Genomic DNA, 24,261 nt, shown 5'->3' with positions numbered 1-24,261 from the left:
AATGGAAACGAGACCGAAACGTCAATAAACCGAAAGAGTCCGAAGACGAAACGCCTACTAACCGAAAGGATGGGACGCCTAAATGCAAACTTACCGAAAGGGCGGGACACCTAAAAACCAACAAACCGAAAAGCTGCGTCGCCTAAAAGCAAACTTACCGAATGGCCGCTCTGTCGAAACGGCACCTGCCCGAAAGGCGGCGTCGCCTACAGGCCAAAGGACCGACTGCCACTCAACAGAAAAGTCCAATAACGGACATGATGTTGCTGGGGAGCGGGACTTGTCAGCAATTGGTCCAGACCCCCATGTCCATCACATCACTGTGAAGGCATGAAGATTGTCCCAAACCCCACGCTCCTGTCTCCTCCTTCTCTCTCCCCTCTTCTCCCCTCCGCCTCTCTCTCTCCCTTCTCTCCCCTCCTCTCTCTCCCCTCTTCTCTCTCCTCCTCTCTCTCCCCTCTTCGCTCTCTCCTCCACTCTTTTCTCTCTCTCCTCCTCTCTCTTCCCCTCCTCCCCCCCCCCACCCCTCTCCCTTCTCTCTCTCCCCTTCTCACCCCCTTCTCTCTTTCCTCCGTCTCCACCCGCGGGAGCGTCCCACAGTCACTGACCGCGATGCACCGCCATCGGACCCCAACCCCCACACCAAGGTGATTCCCACGCACAAAACAGGCAGCATCTCTGGAGAGAAGGAATGGGTGACGTTTCGGGTCGAGACCTTTCAGACGCACTATGAAGAAAGAGTGGAGACGGAGGAGAGAGCGAAGGGGGAGAGAAGGGGAGAGAGAGAAAGGGGAGAGAGAGAAGGGAGGGAGATAGAAGGGAGAGAGAGGGGGGAGAGGAGTGGAAGAGAGAGGAGGAGAGAGAGAAGAGTTGAGAGAGAGGAGGAGAGAGAGAAGAGGGGAGAGAGAGGTGAGAGAGAAGAGGGAAGAGAGGGGAGGAGAGAGAAGGGAGAGAGAGAAGGGAGATAGAGCGGGGAGAGAGAAGAGGGGAGAGAGAAGGAGGAGAAGGGAGCGTGGGGTTCATTTTCCCAAACAAGCCATAGGTGACTGGCCAATCTGAACCCAAGCACCAAGTTGCAAGCGAACAAAGGTGTACAGCCCCCACTCTCCCACGGCCACCCTCCGCGGGCTGCGGGTCGGGTGTAGCGGAGGTGTGGGACAATGTTCATGCCTTCACAGTGATGTGATGGACTTGGGGGTCTGGACCAATCGCTGAGAAGTCCCGCCCCCCGGCAACGTCATGTCCGTTATTGGACTTTTCTGTTGAGCGGCAGTCGGTCCTTTGGCCTGTAGGCGCCGCCGCCTTTCGGGTAGGTGGCGTTTCGACAGAGCGGCCATTCAGTAAGTTTGCTTTTAGGCGACGCAGGTTTTCGGTTCATTGGCTTTTAGGCGTCCCGCCCTTTTGATTAGTTTGCATTTAGGCGTCCCATCCTTTCGGTTAGTAGGCGTTTCGTCTTCGGACTCTTTCGGTTTATTGGAGTTTTGGCCTCGTTTCCATTCGGTTCTTTGGCTTCGACTTCTTTGCTTCGGCCTCTCGTCCGTCGGCACCACATCCGCACACGGTCTGCGTGGAGTTTGCATGTTCTCCAGTGACTGCGTGGGATTCCTCCAGGTAGGTATGTTGCAAAGCCTACCTGAAGCGTCGCTGAAAATCTGTCGCTGCGGGTGTGCGCGATTTTGGCGCCGTTTAGAGGGGGCGGGTTTAAAACGCGATTTTCTCTAGGCTGTTCAAATCGAAGATGTTCAGCCTAGTTAATTATTAACGAAAAATCGCTGAAAGACCCCGTCGCAAAAGCTATTATTAGTTTTAAAGGCCTCGTATAATAGTTATAGTAGTTTAAAAATCAATCTCTAAACCCGCGACCACCAGCAACCGCAGGGTCTCATAAAGCAAATAATAGAAGGTAAGCTGTATATTTTTACATTAAAAAGGGCTTCTAAAGATCCCTTTATACAAAGTTTAATATTGCGAATAGCTCATTTTGGGCCCATTATATCCCGCAGTATTTTTCTCGGCATTTGGGGGCACAAATCTACCGCAATGTGAACGTTCTAAACCAGCGCGTTCCACAGGGACCCACTGGAAAGCTGATTTAAATGGGCATTTATTTACAGCAATTGAACACTAAATTCCTTCCATTTGGTCTATAAATTAATGTAAATGAGATTTAAAAATCATGTTTTATTGTGAATTATTTGTGAATATTATTTGGACATTTAGGCTATTTAAAAATGTTAATCATTTATTAAGAAATGGATAGATGTTTAGATCTAGTAATGAAGTCTGAAATTAGCTACAATTAGGTAACTAACTAATTATATGCTTTAATTTCAGGTCATCCAAGTAAGATTATTTTATATTTGTTTCAGAATGCTTCAATCTATGATAACTGAAAATTTCATTCAGTTCTCTTAATTTTTAAGAAAGTTATGGGCTTTTGACTGTTCACGATCACAGCTTTTTTGTTATGTCCATAGAAAATCAATAGGGAACAATTTGCTCATTTCCCAGTATGAAAAGGGCCATAACTTTTTAAATACTTGAGATATGAAAGTGAATTAGGTGTCAAATTAAACTTATTTTTATGCTTTATCTGATGGGATAAATTGCAGACTTGATTTTTAAAATCTCAAAATTTTGTAACATTGCTACTCCAGGTACTCTATTTTCCCCCCACATCCCAAAGATGTTTGTTGGTCAATTGGTCTCTGTAAATTACCCCTGTCCAGGGAGTAGAAAAGAGGGATAATATTGAACTAGTGTGAACGGGTGATTAATGGTCAGCATGGACTCAGTGGGTCGATGGACCTGTTTCCATGCTGTATCTCTAAACTAAACTATGACCATAAACTAAACTACTATTGTACAATGGCAGTGTGTAGGAGCATGTGGCACGAGTTGTTATCCTGAAGAACAAAACCTCCCTCCTGCCATGTATGCTGTGCACCAGCATTTCAACATCTTTTTGCCGGAATGTGGGAACTACCTTCTCCCTTGGAGCCCCTCTCTGTTTCATAGCAACCATCATGTGTGTTTCTGCTGACTGGCTTTCATAGGCAGTTGCTTTAATGTGAATAGGGCATAGCAAAGTTTGGCAGTAAAATAAGTTAAATTGAGTGCAGACAAAACAGGATCTGCACCGGTTTGGTTTTAATACATGTTTGTCAATGTAAGCCATGCTGATTCAAATCTATTCTTGATCAATAGTTCTATTATTTGTTGTGAACCAAATTAGGTATTAGAGCAAATACAATAATGATTTAGTACACAAAAAAAAGATGAACTCTAATATCTTGGCAACAATATCTTTATCCCCCATTTAGATGCTTTTAGATATGAAATGAAACACATTATCCTTCAATCTGGAGAAGAACTAGTAAAATCCATTAGAGTTTCTAAGATTCCACTGTTGAAAGGCTAGGATTTATCGCTAGCTTTGATAATGCGGGTATGCTGTTCAATAAATTGTTAATTTTTACATAATCCAGAGAACATTCTCTAATCTAGTAGTCATTATTAAAATGTCTCAAAATCAATAATTTGAATGTTAAGTTGATGTAACAGTTCTATTATACCAAACAATGGTTAAAAATATTAATCAAATATCAAGGTTAAAAATCTCACCTATTTTCCTCAGACTCCAGTAAATTCCTGTATGTTGCAATTTCGGCATCTAAAACGGTTTTAACTTTGAGCAAATCCTGATATTCATACAGGCGACGGCTCATCTGTTCACTCAAATTATTTATTTCCTCTTCACGCTGCACAATTATTTCCTGGAATTTATCTGCCTCCTTGGCAAACTGTACTTCCATTTCTTCCTTCTGACGCTCAAGAAGACCGTTCTGTTTTAAGGATAAGCAATTATTTTCTTCTGTTTTCTCTGCGACAATCATCATAATCTATCCTTTCTCAGACACAAAATTCTGACTATGTTAACCTTCTTCTGTCTCAAAATTCACACCACGCAGAAGTCCATTGCCATTAAAATAAAGTTATAAACATTATTTATAGTGACTTATACTGGAACACAGTCCCCATTAGCTCGATGTGAATTGTGATCCAAAACAACCCAGGCATTTCAACCCACGCCTATCATGAATACTCAGGTTCAACATCCACGTTGCTGAGTTGCAGTGTGCCACTGCCTAGCCAATGGTTTCATGGAGAACGATGAGATGGCTGAAGTGTTCATGAGAGGACAATCTGGAATTTTTGCAGTCAAGTGCAGAATGCATCTAACCTCTTGCTGCATCCCAGGCTCACAGCAGAGTCCAAGGTGTTCTGTGGTCCAGGTCTCCTCTGGTCCAGTCCCTTTCCACCTGTCTAACTGTATCTTTGGATATATTTTACCATTTCAATAATTTACAATTTTTCTGGTACTAACCAGTTCACCTTTACCATGGATCTGCAATAGTTCTGTACCTCCATTCCACATCAGGGAGGACTGAGGGCCCTTCTGCTTCTCCCATGGCGGCATTGTCATATGCTGAGAGAATGGAGTAGCTGGGTTTGAGCACTTTGGAATTTAGGATGAGTGGGGATCTTATTGAAACATATAAGATTATTAAAGGTTTGAATATGCTAGAGGCAGGAAACATGTTCCCGAGGTTGGGGGAGTCCAGAACCAGGGGCCACAGTTTAAGAATAAGGGTTAAGCCATTTAGAACGGAGATGAGGAAACACTTTTTCACACAAAGAGTTGTGAGTCTGTGGAATTCCCTGCCTAAGGATGGAGGCCGGTTCTCTGGATGCTTTCAAGAGAGAGCTAGATGGGGCTCTTAAAGATAGCAGAATCAGGAGATATGGGAAGAATGCAAGAACTGGGTTCTAATTGTGGATGATCAGCCATGATCACATTGAATGGCGGTGCTGGCTCGAAGGGCCGAATGGCCTACTCCTGCACCTATTGTCTATCGTCTATTGTTTATTATCTAAACACCCTTTACAGATGAAGCACCAATTCAATTGCACTTAATTATAGTTTAGTTTAGGGGTACAGCATGGAAACGGGCTCTTCGGCCATCAAGTCCATGTTCATCAGCGATCACCTGTTCTCATTAGTTCTCTGTTCTACCACTTTCACATCCTCGCTCTGCACACTAGGGGCAATTTACAAAGGCCAATTAACCTACATACCCGCATATCTTTGGAATGTGGGGGGAAACCCGAGCACCCGGAGGAAACACACCAGCTCACAGGGAGCACGAGCAAACGCCTCACATACAGTATAGCACCCAAGGCCAGGATCGAAACCAGGTCTCTGACACATTGAGGTAGCAGCTCTACCAGCTTCTACTCTGTTGTATTTGTTGTCCATAATAAGGTCTCCTCTATATTGGAGAAACAAGATATGGGTGAGAGAGACACAAGGTGCTGGGATCCTGAATGAAAAAAAACTTGCAGGAGAAACTTAACGAGTCAGGCAGGATCTTTGGAGGGAAATAGACAGATGATGTTTCAGGTCAGGAGTCTTGAATTCACCTGCCACTTTAATTCACTTTTCCATTCCCACCGTCTTATTTGCATGTGGCCTCCAATGTTTCAATGGAGGCACAATTAGTTCACAATTGAACCCAGCTTTCTGGAGCTTTAAGGCAACAGTGCTATTTATTACAATGCTCCATTATCCCATCCATATTCTTAGTATGTGCTAAAAAATATCTCTTATATTCAATAGTCACAAAAAGCTACTGTTTTGAGAAAAACAGTTAATGACATGCAGTACATGGCTGCAGGTGTTATTCATTGTTATGTAACTTACAGCTCCTTTAAAAGCTTCAGCTTCACATTTTAGTCCTTGGGCCTCTCTACGGTAATTATTTGCTTCTTGTTTTGCCAGGCGAAGAGAATCATTGGCGCGGGTAACATTTTGAGATAGATCGGAAATCTGTTTAAAAACAAAATCTATGTAAGTGCAATTTATCAGTATTCTCATTTTCTCAATGCTGTGTTCTTCCTGTATTTTCCATAAGCTTCTGTGTCATGAAGACCACAATTTTATGTCGAGAATATCAATTAGGTTCACAGTTATCAATGTTATGACAGAGTAAATTGAACAGCAATTTCTTGGATTCTATAGTTTATTAGATTGAAGAATCTTCACTGAATCAAGTGGAGCACAAGCCAAAGGGTTTAACTAGAAAGTCTAAATCATAGTGAAATCATGCACAAAATGTAAAATATCGAGATGAAAAAAGAAAGGGAATTGAGAGAGGAAAAACCCCCTAAAATTTCATAAAATATATTTCATCAAACGCAAAATGATCCAGAAACTGCAGTCAGAATTAGTCAAGTCCCCCTCCATTTGCAGCATGACAGCATCTCACTGAGCACATGAAAAAAATGTTTACTGTGTTCAGCTGCGTGTACATTTTCAGCAATGTCTCAAATCAAAATTATTCTTTAACAGCCGGTGTGACACAGTAAATGTTAGAGGTCTCTCATTCCTTCAGAATTTAATTACTGCTGGAGGGTATAAGACAATTAATATTAATATTATTTTTCTTTTAAAGTGGTCTCTTTTATCTTTCCGTTCCTTGCTTCATTCCACTTCATTCCCTTTGCCTTTACTTGTTTTTTGGTGTTGGTTATGATACAAAATGAGCGATCATGTACTTTGATGGAACTAAAGAAAGATTGAAAGGTGTGCAGAAACACCTGGATGTTTTTATTCATGAATTACTGAAATTTAATGTGTAGTGACAGCTAACAACAACAAAGACATACAGTATATTACTCCAGGTTTTTTTTTAGGCATTAGACAAAATGGAATATTATTGTTTTTGTTGAGTTTTTCCTCACTTTAGATATATATAATTCACTTTTCATCCAGAAATGTTTATGGTGTGTTTTTTTAGCAATCTAAATACTTTTTTTAAACAGCAATTGACAGTTTATAATATTATCTGTGTGCTGTTTCTTTGGATCCGTTTCTCCCATTGATCATTTCGTCATTCAAATAACTGGTAAAAATAAGTTTGATTCAGTGAATACTTTAAAATCTTCCCCCAGACTGGCACTCATCTCTGGACAGCTCCACTCCAGAAATATTTCCTCATGCCCAGTATTCCAAATATGGCAATTTCACCAAGGTTGAAAGCATAAATAATGAAGGGAAAAAATAATTGAAAACATACCTTAGACTTGTACCATTCATCGGTGTCAGAAATATTCTTAGCAGCAAGTTTATCAAATTGAGAACGAGCTTCATGGAGTGCCATGGAAAGATCAGGACCAGCTGAATCCTTCTCTATTTTGATATGTTGCTGTTCATTAACTTGCATCTCAATGAGTTCCTGAAAAAATACAATATCAAATCATCACTTCATGTAGTCTAAGGCATAATTGGGCCTGAATTCTGTGGAAAATACCAGCAGTTCCAAAACTACTTCCCAGCATATCCATGCAAAAGTGCCACCAATTGTGAAATTTCTGCATGAAAACAGGATTTGCTGGCTGCTCTTCAATATTGAACAGTACAGCATAGGAACAGGCCCTTTGGTCCACAATGTCTATGCTGAAAATGATGTCAAGTTAAACTAATCTCCTTTGCCGGCATGTGGTCCATGTTGCTCCATTCTGTGCATATCCGTGTGCCTGCCTAAAAGCCTCTTAAATTAGACTGCATTCACAGTGTCCCTGGTTCTAAACATCCACCATTCTGTGTAAAATAACTTGTCCCCACGCCTCCTTTTAACCTTCTCTGCCTAACCTTAAAGATATGACTTTTAGTCGTTGACATTTAAAAAGACTCTGATTGTCTACCGTATCTATGCCTCTCATAATTTTATATAGTCTATCAGGACTCCCCTTAAGATCCAAAAATCCAGCAAAACTAATTCAAGTTTGTCTGACCTAACCTTATAGCTAATCTATATATATGAGTAAAAGTCTCATCTTGTATGTATGTATGTATGTATGTATGTATGTATGTATGTATGTATATATATATGAATGTGTGTATGTATGTGTGTATGTATGTATGTATGTATGTATGTATGTATGTATGTATGTATGTATGTATGTATGTATGTATGTATGTGTGTATATGTATGTTCCCAAATTACAACCAAAACGGTACACAATAGCGCAACAATTTTAGGGGAGCCTTACTCACCATTAGCCTGCGGAGTGCAGTATCAAGTTTTGTTCCATTTAACAAAGTAATTCGCTTCATAAACTTTAATTAACTTTATACTGTGAACGGGACGAGTTTCAACTGACATCAAAACGGGGACCCAATGGGTCCACAGGCCATTGTCAGTCGCTCCAGCGCAGTTGTGGGAGAGTTGCCGTGCCCAGTATCCGCACGTGCGTAATTGGGGTGGGATGCCGGGCCCGGCGACGGCATGCCTACACAGTCGCTCCCTCTTGCCGGGCCCGTCAGCCGCGCCTGCGCAGTTGGGGGAGGGTTGCCGGGCCCGGTATCCGTGCATGCGCAGTTGGGGGAGGGTTCCCGGGCCCAGCGCCATTTTCAGATTGCCATTTTGATCTACTTGACTGACGTCAAAAAGGGGGTACTTGACAAGCTTTACAACGTGGACCCAACATGGTCCATGGGTCGTCCAGTACCCTCTAATTGGCAGCATTCCTGTAAATTTATTTTGCACCCTCTGTAAAGACCATCCACCCTTCATGTAATGGGGTGAGCAGAACAGCACACAATACTCCACGTGCCGCTTTCACAATGCTCTCCAATAATAGGCTCCTCATGGCGTACAATGGAACACCATATGCTGCAGTTCCCCATCATATCCACTGCGGAATCTACCGTAGAGAACCTGTTCATGAAGAGTGTTCATTCATATCATAGAAACATAGAAACATAGAAAATAGGTGCAGGAGTAGGTCATTCGGCCCTTCGAGCCTGCACCGCCATTCAATATGATCATGGCTGATCATCCAACTCAGTATCCTGTACCTGCCTTCTCTCCATACCCCCTGATCCCTTTAGCCACAAGGGCCACATCTAACTCCCTCTTAAATATAGCCAATGAACTGCCCTCAACTACCTTCTGTGGCAGAGAATTCCAGAGATTCACCACTCTCTGTGTGAAAAATGTTTTCCTCATCTCGGTCCTAAAAGATTTCCCCCTTATCCTTAAACTGTGACCCCCTGTTCTAGACTTCCCCAACATCGGGAACAATCTTCCTGCATCTAGCCTGTCCAACCCCTTAAGAATTTTGTAAGTTTCTATAAGATCCCCCCTCAATCTTCTAAATTCTAGCGAGTACAAACCGAGTCTATCCAGTCTTTCTTCATATGAAAGTCCTGACATCCCAGGAATCAGTCTGGTGAACCTTCTCTGTACTGCCTCTAGGGCAAGAATGTCTTTCCTCAGATTAGGAGACCAAAACTGTACGGAATACACCAGGTGTGGTCTCACCAAGACCCTGTACAACTGCAGTAGAACCTCCCTGCTGCTATACTCAAATCCTTTTGCTATGAATGCTAACATACCATTCGCCTTCTTCTCTGCCTGCTGCACCTGCATGCCTACTTTTAATGAGTGGTGTACCATGACACCCAGGTCTCGTTGCATCTCCCCCTTTCCTAATCAGCCACCATTCAGATACAGTGGCTTGCAAAAGTATTCATACCGCTTGAACTTTTCCACATTTTGTCACGTTACAACCACAAACGTAAATGTATTTTATTGGGATTTTATGTGATAGACCAACACAAAGTGGCGCATAATTGTGAAGTGGAAGGAAAATGATACATGGTTTTCAAATTTTTTTACAAATAAAAAACTGAAAAGTGTGGCGTGCAAAAGTCTTCAGCCCCCTTTACTCTGATACCCCTAAATAAAATCCAGTGCAACCAATTGCCTTCAAAAGTCACCTAATTATTAAATAGAGTCCACTTGTGTGTAATCTAATCTCAGTATAAATACAGCTGTTCTGTGAAGGCCTCAGAGGTTTGTTAGAGAACATTAGTGAACAAACAGCATCATGAAGCCCAAGGAACACACCAGACAGGTCAGCGATAAAGTTGTGGAGAAGTTTAAAGCAGGGTTAGGTTATAAAAAAATATCTCTAGCTTTGAACATCTCACGGAGCACTGTTCAATCCATCATCTGATAATGGAAAGAGTATGGCACAACTGCAAACCTACCAAGACATGGCCGTCCACCTAAACTGACAGGCCGGGCAAGGAGAGCATTGATCAGAGAAGCAGCCAAGCGGCCCATGGTAACTTTGGAGGAGCTGTAGAGATCCACAGCTCAGGTGAGAGAATCTGTCCACAGGACAACTATTAGTTGTGCACTCCACAAATCGGGCCTTTATGGAAGAAGGCGAGAAGAAAGCCATTGTTGAAAAAAAGCCATAAGAAGTCCCGTTTGCAATTTGCCATAAGCCATGTGGGGGACACAGCAAACATGTGGAGGAAGGTGCTCTGGTCAGAAGAGACCAAAATTGAAGTTTTTGGCCTAAATGCAAAACGCTATGTGTGGCGGAAAACTAACACTGCACATCACCCTGAACACACCATCCCCACTGTGAAACATGGTGGTGGCAGCATCATGCTGTGGGGATGCTTTTCTTCAGCAGGGACAGGGAAGCTGGTCAGAGTTGATGGGAAGATAGATGGAGCCAAATACAGGGCAATCTTGGAAGAAAACCTGTTAGAGTCTGCAAAAGGCTTGAGACTGGGGCAGAGGTTCACCTTCCAGCAGGACAACGACCCTAAACATACAGCCAGAGCTACAATGGAATGGTTTAGATCAAAGCATATTCATGTGTTAGAATGACCCAGTCAAAGTCCAGACCTAAATCCAATTTAGAATCTCTGGCAAGACTTGAAAATTGCTGTTCACAGACACTCTCCATCCAATCTGACTGAGCTTAAGCTATTTTGCAAAGAAGAATGGGCAAAAATTTCAGTCTCTAGATGTGCAAAGCTGGTAGAGACATACCCCAAAAGACTTGCAGCTGTAATTGCAGCGAAAGGTGGTTCTACAAAGTATTGACTCAGTCGGGCTGAATATTTTTGCACGCCACACTTTTCAGTTTTTTATTTGTAAAAAGATTTGAAAACTATGTATCATTTTCCTTCCACTTCACAATTATGCACCACTTTGTGTTGGTCTATCACATAAAATCCCAATACAATACATTTACGTTTGTGGTTGTAACGTGACAAAATGTGGAAAAGTTCAAGGGATATGAATACTTTTGCAAGCCACTTTCCTGTTTTTGCCACCAAAGTGGATAACCTCACATTTATCCACATTATACTGCATCTGCCATGCATTTGCCCACTCACCCAGCCTATCCAAGTCACCTTGCAGCCGCCTAGCATCCTCCACACAGCTAACACTGTCCCCCAGCTTCGTGTCATCCGCAAACTTGGAGATGTTGCACTCAATTCCCTCGTCCAAATCATTAATATATATCGTAAATAGCTGGGGTCCCAGCACTGAGCCTTGCGGTACCCCACTAGTCACTGCCTGCCATTGTGAAAAGGACCCGTTTACTCCTACTCTTTGCTTCCTGTCTGCCAGCCAGTTCTCTATCCACATCAATACTGAACCTCCAATACCGTATACTTTAAGTTTGTATACTAATCTCTTATGTGGGACCTTGTCGAAAGCCTTCTGAAAGTCCAGATATAACACATCCACTGGTTCTCCCTTATCCACTCTTTTTGTTACATCCTCGAAAAATTCTATAAGATTCGTCAGACATGATTTACCTTTCATAAATCCATGCTGACTTTGTCCAATGATTTCACCATTTTCCAAATGTGCTGCTATCCCATCTTTAATAACTGATTCTAGCAGTTTCACCATTACCGACGTTAGACTAACTGGTCTGTAATTCCCCGTTTTCTCTCTCGCACCCTTTTTAAAAAGTGGGGTTACATTAGCTACCCTCCAATCCTCAGGAACTACTCCAGAATCTAAAGAGTTTTGAAAAATTATCACTAATGCATCCACTATTTCTGGGGCTACTTCCTTAAGTACTCTAGGATGCAGCCTATCTGGCCCTGGGGATTTATCGGCCTTTAATCCATTCAATTTACCTAACACCACTTCCCGGCTAACCTGGATTTCACTCAGTTCCTCCATCTCATTTGACCCCCGGTCCCCTGCTATTTCCGGCAGATTATTTATGTCTTCCTTAGTGAAGACAGAACCAAAGTAGTTATTCAATTGGTCTGCCATGTCCCTGTTCCCCATGATCAATTCACCTGTTTCTGACTGCAAGGGACCTACATTTGTTTTAGCTAATCATTTTCTCTTCACATATCTATAAAAGCTTTTGCAGTCAGTTTTTATGTTCCCTGCCAGTTTTCTTTCATAATCTATTTTCCCTTTCCTAATTAAGCCCTTTGTCCTCCTCTGCTGCACTCTGAATTTCTCCCAGTCCTCTGGTAGGCTGCTTTTTCTGGCTAATTTGCACGCTTCATCTTTTGTTTTGATACTATCCCTGATTTCCCTTGTTATCCACGGATGCACTACCTTCCCTGATTTATTTTTTTTCCAAACTGGGATGAACAATTGTTGTAGTTCATCCATGCAGTCTTTAAATGCCTTCCATTGCATATCCACCGTCAACCCATTAAGAATCAATTGCCAGTCTATCTTGGCCAATTCACGTCTCATACCCTCAAAGTTACCTTTCTTTAAGTTCAGGGTCCTTGTTTCTGAATTAACAATGTCACTCTTCATCCTAATGAAGAACTCAACCATATTATGGTCACTCTTGCCCAAGGGGCCACGCACAACAAGACTGCTAACTAACCCTTCCTCATTACTCAATACCCAATCTAGAATAGCCTGCTCTCTCGTTGGTTCCTCTACATGTTGGTTTAGAAAACTATCCCGCATACATTCCAAGAAATCCTCTTCCTCAGCACCCTTGCCAATTTGATTCACCCAATCTATATGTAGATTGAAGTCACCCATTATAACTGTTTTACCTTTGTTGCACGCATTTCTAATTTCCTGTTTGATGCCATCCCCAACTCCACTACTACTGTTAGGTGGCCTGTACACAACTCCCACTAGCGTTTTCTGCCCCTTAGTGCTTCGCAGCTCTACCCATATCGATTCCACATCCTCCAAGCTTATGTCCTTCCTTTCTATTGCGTTAATCTGCTCTCTAACCAGCAACGCTACCCCACCTCCTTTCCCTTTCTGTCTATCCCTCCTGAATATTGAATATCCCTGGATGTTCAGCTCCCAGCCTTGGTCACCCTGGAGCCATGTCTCCGTGATCCCAACTATATCATAGTCATTAATAGTTATCTGCACATTCAACTCATCCACCTTATTACGAATGCTCCTTGCATTGAGACACAAAGCCTTCAGGTTTGTTTTTACAACCCTTATATAATTATGTTGAAAAGTGGCCCTTTTTGATTTTTGCCCTGGATTTGTCTGCCTGCCACTTTTACTTTTCACCTTGCTACCTATTACTTCTACCCTCATTTTACACCCCTCTCTACGCTCACACATTTAAGAAACCCTTTCCCTTTAACTCCATCCTCAATTATCCCATTCGACACCCCACCCCCCTTATTCAGTTTAAAACCACCCGTGTAGCTGTGGAAAACCTGCATGCCATCAGTGAAGAGGGACAGCTGTGAAGGCACCAGGTAAGTATAAGGTTATTTTCATTTTTTAATTAAATTAATCAAACCTTATTCAAACTTGGAAAAGTCATATTAAATGTTTTATAATATTGATACTTAAATTTTGGAAAAATACAACCATACCAACTGTTAAAATGTGGATTAGGAATATGATGGACATAGCACGCCTTGAAGAAATGAGACTCCGACTAATAGTCTTAAGGAGTTGGTCTCCTTTCATCGACTTTTTGGAATCATGTGATGCAGCGGTACCATAAGGATTGCTGATTTCAGTTCATGACGTGGATAGATCTACATCTCCGAATATAGATTTGAAAAATTCTCTTTTAAGGGGCCTTTTCTTCTATTTCTACTTTCCACCTTTTCTTTTTTATTTTATTTTTTTATTATTATTTTTTATATCCACACTTCACATTTTTCTACTCTCTACCATCTATTTTTCCACTCTTTCCCCTTTCTATTGTTTTCTTTTTCTTGTCTTGCCTACTCATAACATAAAACTAGAGGTTGTACATAGAATGGATTACGGTATGACATAGTTGGCACCTAAAATTAGGTGCCACTGTATTGTTTTGTATTGTATTAACTTCTAATAAAATAAACAAAAAAAAAAAAAACAAAAAAAAAAAAAAATGTTTTATAATATTTATACATTTTAAAATGTACAATGATTTATAATGTTTTTTGGATTTTATTACTGTTTCCGAATGACCGAGGAGATGGGGACAAAGGTTAGCAGGCTGACAAAGTTTTTTCAACTGTTTAGTGGGCAGGGCTTGTTCTAGGCTGACTATGTGACAGTGTTATTTTGCTCAAGTCCCATGCTGTATTGCAGGGCCACACCATTTACAAACTTGACGGCTTTGAGAAACAAGTCAAACCAACACAGAAACAGAAGGTAAAGTAAGCATTCATCATGTGGCAGTAGCTGGTGAGGACAGCAAGTGCTGATATCAGATTACCTTTGGTCATTCTCCTTCTACAAACAGCAATATATATTCCAGGTGCACTTACATTAATCAGATGTATGTAAGATTCACACTTGTACAATCTCATTCAAGACCTGTGGAATTATTTGTCACGGAAGGCTGTAGAGGCCAAGTCAATGGATATTTTTTAGGGAGAGATAGATAAAGTCTTGATTAGTACGAGTGTCAGGGATTATGGGGAGAAAACAGGAGAATGGTGTTAGGAGGGAGAGATAGATCAGCCATGATTGAATGGCAGAGTGGACTTGATGGGCCGAACGGCCTAATTCTGCTCCTATCACTTATGACCCGAAGGTGCATTTGAACTTTGTAATAGCAATGTATTTCCTGATGCAGAGTGTGGTCCCAAAACATTAACAATTCTGTTCCCACTATAGATGCTGCTCGACCCACTAAGATCCTCCAACAGTTCATTTAGCACCACAAATAAATAAACTGATGGAATTTAAATGACAATGTGTCCTTACTTCTTCATGAAGTTTCTTTAAGAAGATTATTTCATCTTGCAGTGCATTAATTTTATGTTGCAGATCTGCACAGGTCTGTGTAGCTTCATCCACATCCTGTTGGGCATATAAAAAATATTTTAACAGAGTCATTACAGAAAGTGAGCAACATGTTCTCCAAGTCCGACTGCAACTTCGCTGAAGAAGGAAGTCTCCTTAACACGAACAAGTAGACAACTAACCCATTCATACTAGGTGAACGATTGAACCAGGAAAATGAAAAATAGGATGAAAACCACAGTAAAATGTGGAAATTAATTATGCCTGGATAAATAGCAGTCATCCATGCGACCCATCCTGACCACTGCCTCCTCCACACCCACACATATAATTTGTTTAAAAATGATGTTTCAGTTCTGTGCATGAAATGAAATATGAAACAAGAAGGAAGTATGATATCGTTGGCTGTGTGGTAAGGGTATGCAACCATGCAATACCACTGGAATGTTTCTCAACAAGACCAGAAATCTTGATGTATTGTATTTTTTCACATCTTTAGGGTGAATTTCTCATTCGGAGACAGTAACTGTGTATTTGTGCAATCACAAATTGAGTGATACTGAATCAAAATCCCCTTTAATGCCTTCCTCCATTTTTTTCCCATGACTTCAAGGTCAGAAATTGTAGGCAAGGGCAGCTGATTGGTTGGCTCAAACTCTAAATCTTGAGTTTAACTCAAGTTTGGTTTTGAGATGGGGGGGGGGGGGGGGGGGGGGGGTCAGGATCAGACTCAGCTGGCTCTACGACAATGTGGCATTTCAATCTGGTTGGAATGCTGGATTGCTGCTTGGAAGAAGATAAGGTGGTCTTCCACAGTCCATGCTGAGCAACAGAGGCCATTCATAGTGGCAAATGGAAATATGGAGTTTCTGTTCTTATCCTGATTTAGAAATATATTTCTGATAATTCAGCATTCCGCTGTCTGAATCCTGGAGCTCCATACCCACCATCACTGTGGCAGTTCCTTCACCAGTAGGACTCCAGTGATTAAACAAAGCTCACCATCATCTTTTAGACTTTAGACTTTAGAGATACAGAATGGAAACAGGCCCTTCGGTCCACCGAGTCCGTGCTGACCAGTGATTGATAATATTGGCCAAATAAGTATGCCCCAAAATGGAGGATCTCTGCCTTTGCAAGCCTGCACTAATTGCACTAATATAAGGGGTTATTCATTTGTTGAGTGTTGAGTTTACAGGCCTGTTATGCTGCTGCATTAAGAATTTCATTGTCCCGTTGTCAGTACATATCTTTTTGCATTTGAGGCAGCAGAAGTCTACAGCAGGGTGATGCCATCCGGTTCGACATCCATAGGTGCCCGCCCTAAAAAGGGCGCATGCTCTGGGTTGGCTCCAAGCTGTGGCACCTGCTGCTGTCTCTGTTTGTTGTCGTTCACCTGACTGGGGTCAGTTGACAGGGCTCACTACGGGGGGGTCGACAACATGAGCCCCGTCCGGACATATGACAATTAAACACTCTTGACCCTCCTGACATCTCCCAGATCTCAAAACAGCTTCAGTTTAGTTTATTGTCACATGTATCGAGGTACAGCTTTTGTTGCGTGCTAACGAGTCAGCAGAAAGACAATACATGATTACAATTGATCCACTTACAGTGTATACTGTAGACACATGATAGGGGAATAACATTTAGTGCAAGGTAAAGCCAGCAAAGTCCGATCAAGGATAGACCAAAGGTCATCCAGAGGTAGAAAGTAGTTCAGCACTGCTTTCTGGTGATGGCTAACATGAATATATGTTAAAAAGTTTTCATGCATTGTGGTGAAATGTATGGTTCTCTGAGAATGCCACGTATTTTTGACAGTAGCAAGAATCACACAATTCAGAAAGTCTGCAAAGCTGATTGTGTGGCAGCAACTGGTCTGGTTATTGCTAATAAGTCATTAGCACAACTCAGTGGTTTGCTTGCTCATTGAATTTGGCAGTTAAGTGTCAATCACATGGTTGTGAGTCTGGAGTAACAGCTTAAGCATGCAGGTTTATCTTCCCCAAAGCATATTAATGAACAGGGTGGAATTCTATAACAAATCAATAGCTTTATAAATATCATTAATACATTATTTAATTCCAGATTATTAAATTAATCATATTAATCCCTCAAAGGGCAAATAAGTAAGTAAGTAAGTTTATTGGCCAAGTATTCACATACAAGGAATTTGCCTTGGTGCTCCGCCCACAAGTAACAACATTACATACAGTGACAGTTACGAATGACTCAGAAAACACTAAACATTAATGACAAAACACCATTGATCAAGCATGTGAAGCAACAAAATACCAGATCAAAGTGAGGCTACAGACTTTTGGCTGTTGAGTAGAGCAACTACTCGTGGATAAAAGCTGTTTTTATGTCTGGCTGTGGCAGCTTTGACAGTCCGGAGTCGCCTTCCAGAGGGAAGTGATTCCCTCTGGAAGATGGAAAATACTCTCTGGCCTCACCTTCTTTCGTACCTGCTTCCACCTGCAGCCATTCATCATATGTCATTTCTAGCACATGAAACATGATGCCCCTACTAAGCATATGTTACTCTCTTCTTCAGGCACAGAAGAGTCCATTCCCTCCATGACATCCTGGCCCCCTCCTCAACACCCTACCCATCTCTGTTTCACGATCAGTGGATATTGGCAGGCCTGATGACTATTTCTAGGTTTTTCTGCTTTATTCATTTTTTCCCCCAGAGATGAGTATTTTTTAAATCTATGTGCAATATAAATGTAGCTGTTGGCTGGAGTAAATTATTTTATCGCTCTTTGTGCAATCAGCTGCTCATTCTTATGAAGATAGTAATGTACTGAATGATGCCTTAAATATTGTAATCATAAGTATTCCAAACAAATTGGCCTGGTGATAGAAGGAAGAAGGGGGGTGGTGGAAGTTTGCTTTTCAGTGGAAGTCAGTGATTAGGGTTGTACTGCAGGGAACTGTATAGTTGTGATATACGTAAATCACTTGGAAGCGAGTGTAGGAGAAATGAATTGTAAGTTTATGTATGATACAGAAATTAGTCATGTTATCAAAAGATAGGACAGTTGTTGAAGGCTAAAGCAGGATAGAGATCAGACAGGAAGTTTGACATAGTTTGAACAGATTGAATTTAATGGCACAAGTGTGAGGTAATGAATTTTGGTCAAATATAGGCAGGCAATACACAGAAAATTGTTGGGTAATAAAAAATTACCCTAACACAGAGACCTGGTCATTCAAGGCTATAGTTCCTTGAAAATGGCTACACAGATGGGCAGGGTAGTGAAGAAGGCAGAAGGCACGCTTGCCTACATAGGGAATAGAATATAAAAGCTGGAACATTATGTAACAACTTTGGAAGCCATTGCCTAGATTTCACTACATTGTGTGCATTTCTGGCCTAAGAAGGATGTGGCGGTGTTGGAGAGAATGAAGAGGAGATCATCGAAATGTTGCCTGGAATGTGATGCTTTAATTATGGGGAGGGGTGAGATTAGCTGGGTTAGTTTCCCCAGAGCCAAGGCGGCTGAGGGGTGACCTGATGGAGTTTAGAGGGAAGAGTTTAGATATATACTGTGAAAAAAGGTCCTTCGGTCAACTGAATCCACGCCAACCATCGATCACCCGTGCACTTGTTTGTCCCTACACACGAGGCAATTTAAAGAAGCCAATTGACCTACAAACCTGCATATCTTTGGAATGTGGAAGGAAACCAGAGCACCAAGAGGAAACCTGTGCGGATACAGGAAGAAGGTACAAATTCCGTACAGACAGCACCCATAGTCGATCGAATCCGGGTCTCTGGTACTGTAAGGCTGCAGCTCTACTGCTGCGTAACTGTGCCACAGATATATAAAATTATAAGAGGCATAAATAGAGAAGATAGTCAGAATCTTTTCACCATCTTAGGGGTATTTAAAATGAAAGGGTATAGGTTTAAGGTGAAATGATGTTCAAAGGAGAATGTAGTGGGGAATTATTTTTACACAGAGGGTGGTTGATATGCGAAACACGCTATGTGTAGAGGAAGTATTGGAATCAGATACAATCATTACTTTTAAGACACTTATATAGGCAATGCACAGAAAGATAGAGATCTAATGTGGGTGTGGAATTTGTGCAAATGGGCAAAAAGGGGTTAGCATGGACATAATAGTCCGAAGGGCATTTTTCTGGACTGTATAACTTTACATCTGTGTAAAAAGTACACAAAACCCTACTACTTCAAGAGTTCCTTTACCCATGGTATTTCCCCAAAACACATTTCAAGCTACACTCAAGCTAAAGGAGAACAAACCTAAAGCTAATGCACAGAACAGTGTTAACACTAACACCAATTTATAACACCAGTGTTTCTTTAATGGCTTCTTCTCAGTCTGCCCTTGTGCATTTGTCAATAAACTCGACCTGATCTGACGACATATTCAGGAACATATTTATTTTTCTGCAGAGTCAATCCACCCAGATATCCAATGTTAAAAGCTGGGCTTCCTTGGGTATTAATCGTTCAGATTTTGCTGGAGGGATTCATCTTCAGGCTTCTCCTATTGGTTATATAATTTTCAACATACAGTAGAGTTTCGAAAATCACAAGTATCTCTGACAAAGTGCAGAGTTGAAACTGGAAATAGTGCTCAGCATTTTCTCCCAAATTTGAATTCTCTCCAATGTCTGGCTCACTTGCTCTCCTGACAGAATCAGAATCAGCATCAGAATAAATTTATTGACCAAGTATGTATACATACAAGGAATTTGACGGTACTTTGCTCGCACATGGTAAAAACATGATATACAGCAGACAATTAAAAATAAAACATTGTAATTTAAACATGTGAAAATAAAGTACCAGAGTAAAAAGAGGCTACAGACTTTTGGCTGTTGAGTAGAGCTACTGCTCGAGGAAAAAAAGCTGTTTTTGTATCTGACTGTGGCGGCTTTGATAGTCCGGAGTTGCCTCCGAGAGGGAAGTACTTCAAAGAGTTCGTGGCCAGGGTGAGAAGGGTCAGAGATGATCTTACCCGCTCACTTCCTGGCCCTTGCAGTGTAGTGTTTGACAATGGGGGGAAGGTTGCAGCCAACAACTTTCTCGACTAACAGACAAACAGTAGTTACCCATATATGTGCTTTGAATCATTGTTGGTACACCTTTTGTTGGAACATTCAGAAAGGTTTAAGTTTGTTTGTTTGCTACTTTAATGTAGAAAGTAACTTTCATTATGACTCTAATAAATTAGTGCATAGTAGGTACAGGGTTGCGGAGTCTCAGAATAATACCTGCCTTACCAGGCATTCTTACCTCTCTAAAATCTGACAGGTTATTTTCAGCTTCCTCACGTTGTTGTATTTCATTCCTCAGCCTGGATAGAATAATGCAGAAGATGAGTTGATGAGCTTATCATTCAGACATCTGCAACCTAATTTAAATAGCTTGTGAAGGTCCAGACTGGAGTGGGGTAACACAGATCCTTTGAGAGTGCAATAGTATGTATCCATGTGGTATTTGCATGTTCTTCCTGTGACTGTGTAGATTTCCGCTAGATGGTCTGGTCTCATCCCATGTCCCAGAGATATGCGGGCTGGTAGGTTACTTGGCTGGTGTAAATTACTCCTAGTATGTGGGTGTGTTGTATAATCTTGTCGGAATATGATGAGAATTTAAAAAATGGGATCAATATAGGATTATTGTAAATAGTTAGTGGATGCAGTGAATTGAAGGAGATAGTTTCTTACTGTATATTTTCATGACACTATGACTTTACCTTGTTAGTTGGATTTATGGCCACATGGGTGTAGCAGCATTTTGCACATTTGCAAGAAATGTCGGCTGGTGATATAATAAAGGTAATAGGTCCTTCATAAATTATTGGGTCAAATATATTAATGAATTATAATAGAGAACAGAATACTAAATAGAGGAATGAAGGAGGCAATTGATACAAACTGTTGTGCTCTGATAGGACCTCAGATAGCCCTTCCCCAGTATGGACTATTAATGGCCATTGAAATTGGGACTTTAGTTACAGATCTATATAATGAGGAAACGTGATAGGATTAAATAAAAAGAAAAAGTAGACAGAAAAGGAATGCAGAAACGATGGAAATTTAGAAATGTAGTAAGAAATTAAAACTTTATAATTTTACATTTAAAAAATATCCAACAGTAATTTACAACCCAAAGAAATGAAGCAGGCCACTTATAATTATTGCATAAGTACAGGAGGTTGATAGGCAATCATTACACACATTTAAACAGTTTGTTGTGTAGATAAAGCAGCTGCATCAAAATTATGAAAAGATTGTTATGAAGATGCAGTTTTTATAAATATTTTTGAAGAGTGGACAAACTGGATATGTATGGTCAAACTAGAGGAGTGATCATACTGGAACTAATATTGGGAAAGAAGCCTGAGCAGATGATTGACTTTTCAGTGGGAAAGCATTTTCGGGATCAGTGATCACTACTCCTTAAGTTTAAAAATAGTTATGAATGTGGATAAGTCTAGACCTTGGGGAAAGTACCAAACTGGGGAGGACAAATTTCAACTTTAATAGGCAGGAGCTAGGAAGAGTAAATTGTGAGCAGTTGTTATTGGGTAAGTGCACGTTTCACATGTGGAAGTAATTTAAAGACTAGCTGATCAGAGTCCAGTTCTGGCATGCAAAGGGAAGGGATAAGGATGTCAAGGTAAAGGAACCGTACATAATGAGAAAGGGTGCAAACTTGGTCAAAAAGGAAAATTAAGCATAAGTAGGCTTGAAGAAGACGAAAGCAGACTGGACTTTTGAGGAATATTAAGAAAACAAGGAAGAACTTAAGCAGGGACTTGGGAGGGCCAAAGGGGCATAAAATGGCAATGTCAAGTCGGATTAAAGTAAATCCCAAGGCCTTTTATATATTGTATGCATAACGAACAAGAGGGTAACCAGGTAGATGATAGGACCGCTCAAGGATAAAGGAGGGAATTTATGCTTGGACTGAAAGGATGTAAGCAAGGAAATAAAGGAGCATTTTGCATTGATATTTAAAAGGAGAGTGAAATTGAGGAGAGTGAGATCAATGTGGGGTACACTAATATTCTAAGGTATTAATTCTCTCCAAAATCTCAACCTCCCCCAAAGACTCTATGATTCACCTATATCCTGGGGTTAATTTACAGTGACCAATTAATCTCTCAATTTGCACGTCTTTGGAATGTGAGTGGAAGCTGAGGCACTCAGAGGAAACCTATATGGTCAGAGGGAGGACAATTCCCTGCAGCAGTTCAGGAGTGAACCCTGGTCTGCGGTGCTGCGAGATTGAGGCTCTACTAGCTGTGCCATTGTTTCTCCACTAAGAAGAATATTGCAAATTATAGCAGACATTTTTAATGTAACTATTTAGTCTGGTTATCTTTCATTCTTCATCTGTTTGGGAGCTGACTATAAAAAGAGACCTAGATCTATTTTCAAACACAGTAAATCACAAACCATGTCAATTAAGTTATCACCGAATGCCAAGAACAGCTATGAGGACGGAAAATCTATGCTTACCAACTGAATGTTTTCAAACACTTTGTGTAATTTGGAATCTTATTCAGCAATTAATTAAGAAAAGTAGTACACTACAAATTTTGCAAGATTTAAAGTCGGCTCATATATCTTCTTCTCATATAAATGTTGCAGTTTTGATTTAACGAGTCAGGGGAGTAGAAAAAATAATATTCATCTCCTGCTAATCAGACACCAAACCAACAAAAACTTAAGAAAAAAAGAATCATACTTATTCTTGAGTTTCTGAATATCATCCAATAAGTTGTCTCTTGCAACTTCAATCCTCGTTTTCTCCTTGGTAAGCTCCTCAACTTCTTGTCGCAGTTTCCTAATCTCCTGGTCATAGATGTTCCCAGTCTTGGAATTGCCTTTGCCCTTCAGTTCTTGTATTTCAGTTTCAAGAATTTTGTTTTGTTGCTCCATGGACCTCACCTTATCAATGTAGATGACAAAGCGGTTATTCAGCTCGATGAGTTTGTCTTTCTCACTTGTGCGGTTGGTTTTAAATTCATCACTAACAGCATCCAGCAGAGAAAAGTCCAATGGATCATTATTGCTAGAAGCATTCTTGCTCATCCGACTTGATGCAGACAATGGACTGGAGTATGTCTTTGCTTCTGTAAAGGATTGATGAACTGGTGAAGAGTATAAGTTGCTAGAAGATGTTGGCGATCTTGTCTGTATAACCAAGCGACGGAATGATGACTTGGGACTTGTGTAGCGAGACATATTTCAGTTTTCGTTTTGCTGCTTTTGAAAAGAGACTATTTCACAGGAGGGACTCCTGTTAAGCACCGCTCAAATGTTTCTCGATAATGTTACACGGTTCTAAATGCTTTAAGATATTGAGGTGGCAACTGATGCGATTAAAATTGTGACTACCCAACCAAAGGCTTCTTAGCAGCCATCAATCATCGCTCACTTAAACAATGAAAATTGTGGGTTGAACATGTTGAAATCTTTGCTAGCACGTATAATGTTCCTTTTTTAGAGTGTTGATACACGCAACTGCTTGCACATTATACAACTGCCACTTCCGCTATTTCCTCTCTACTTGTGCAGGTTTTAAAAAGTCAGTTATTCTTATTCAAATCCATAAACAGAAATTAATATTGATCTTTATTTACAACTGCTATTCCCAGCTTTTAATGTCCTACTTTGAAATTTTGCAGAAAATCCCAGGCAGTGTGGATCACAAATGGGCATGATTTTTTTTGTGTGATTTTTCTTGGGTAAAAGCAGCTGTATTTGCAAACTTCCTCTATTGGTGTAATGCAAAGGGAAGTGCTCCACACAGATCACTGACACACTTTTAGGTACTATCTGAATTAAAGCTCAGGTCGATACTGCTATGAAAAGATTTCCAGCTAGTTGTTGGTCCACACCATTACTTTGTAGAATTTAAACAGTTTTGTCAGAATGTGAAAATTGTCAGAAATGTTAATATCAGAAAGCTCTAACAATTGCCAAATTCACACATCAACATTGCAAGCCTTTCCTGTGCAACATCTTGCTACATCTGTCAATTTCAACTGCCTTTGTACATTTGTATTGTACGTTCTCCCTTTTAATACCAGTATCATCTTTGCAGTCAACTCTTGAAGATGATCTGAAAATAATGGATACACTCAGCAGGGCAAGAAGC

At 40.9% G+C, this 24,261-nt stretch overlaps 1 protein-coding gene across 1 annotated transcript in view; it reads right to left on the bottom strand.

Moving 5' to 3' along the window:
- The window catches only part of LOC116966876 (vimentin-like), a 29,528-nt gene extending 5,972 nt beyond the window's left edge, over positions 1–23,556 (bottom strand). The window contains exons 1-6 of the mRNA XM_033013233.1: positions 22,846–23,556; positions 20,383–20,443; positions 15,063–15,158; positions 7,140–7,298; positions 5,765–5,890; positions 3,625–3,845 (exon numbers count right to left, since the gene is read on the bottom strand). Coding sequence (XP_032869124.1) covers positions 3,625–3,845; positions 5,765–5,890; positions 7,140–7,298; positions 15,063–15,158; positions 20,383–20,443; positions 22,846–23,345 — 1,163 coding nt within the window. The 5' untranslated portion in view covers positions 23,346–23,556. The remainder of the gene's footprint in view (positions 1–3,624; positions 3,846–5,764; positions 5,891–7,139; positions 7,299–15,062; positions 15,159–20,382; positions 20,444–22,845) is intronic.
- Between the last annotated feature and the right edge of the window lie 705 nt (positions 23,557–24,261).

The sequence above is a fragment of the Amblyraja radiata genome, chromosome 2 (genome assembly GCF_010909765.2).
Source record: "Amblyraja radiata isolate CabotCenter1 chromosome 2, sAmbRad1.1.pri, whole genome shotgun sequence".
Classification (NCBI taxonomy): Eukaryota; Metazoa; Chordata; class Chondrichthyes; order Rajiformes; family Rajidae; genus Amblyraja; species Amblyraja radiata.
Note: the sequence above shows the minus strand (reverse complement) of the source record. Positions and strands in the feature narration are given on the sequence as shown.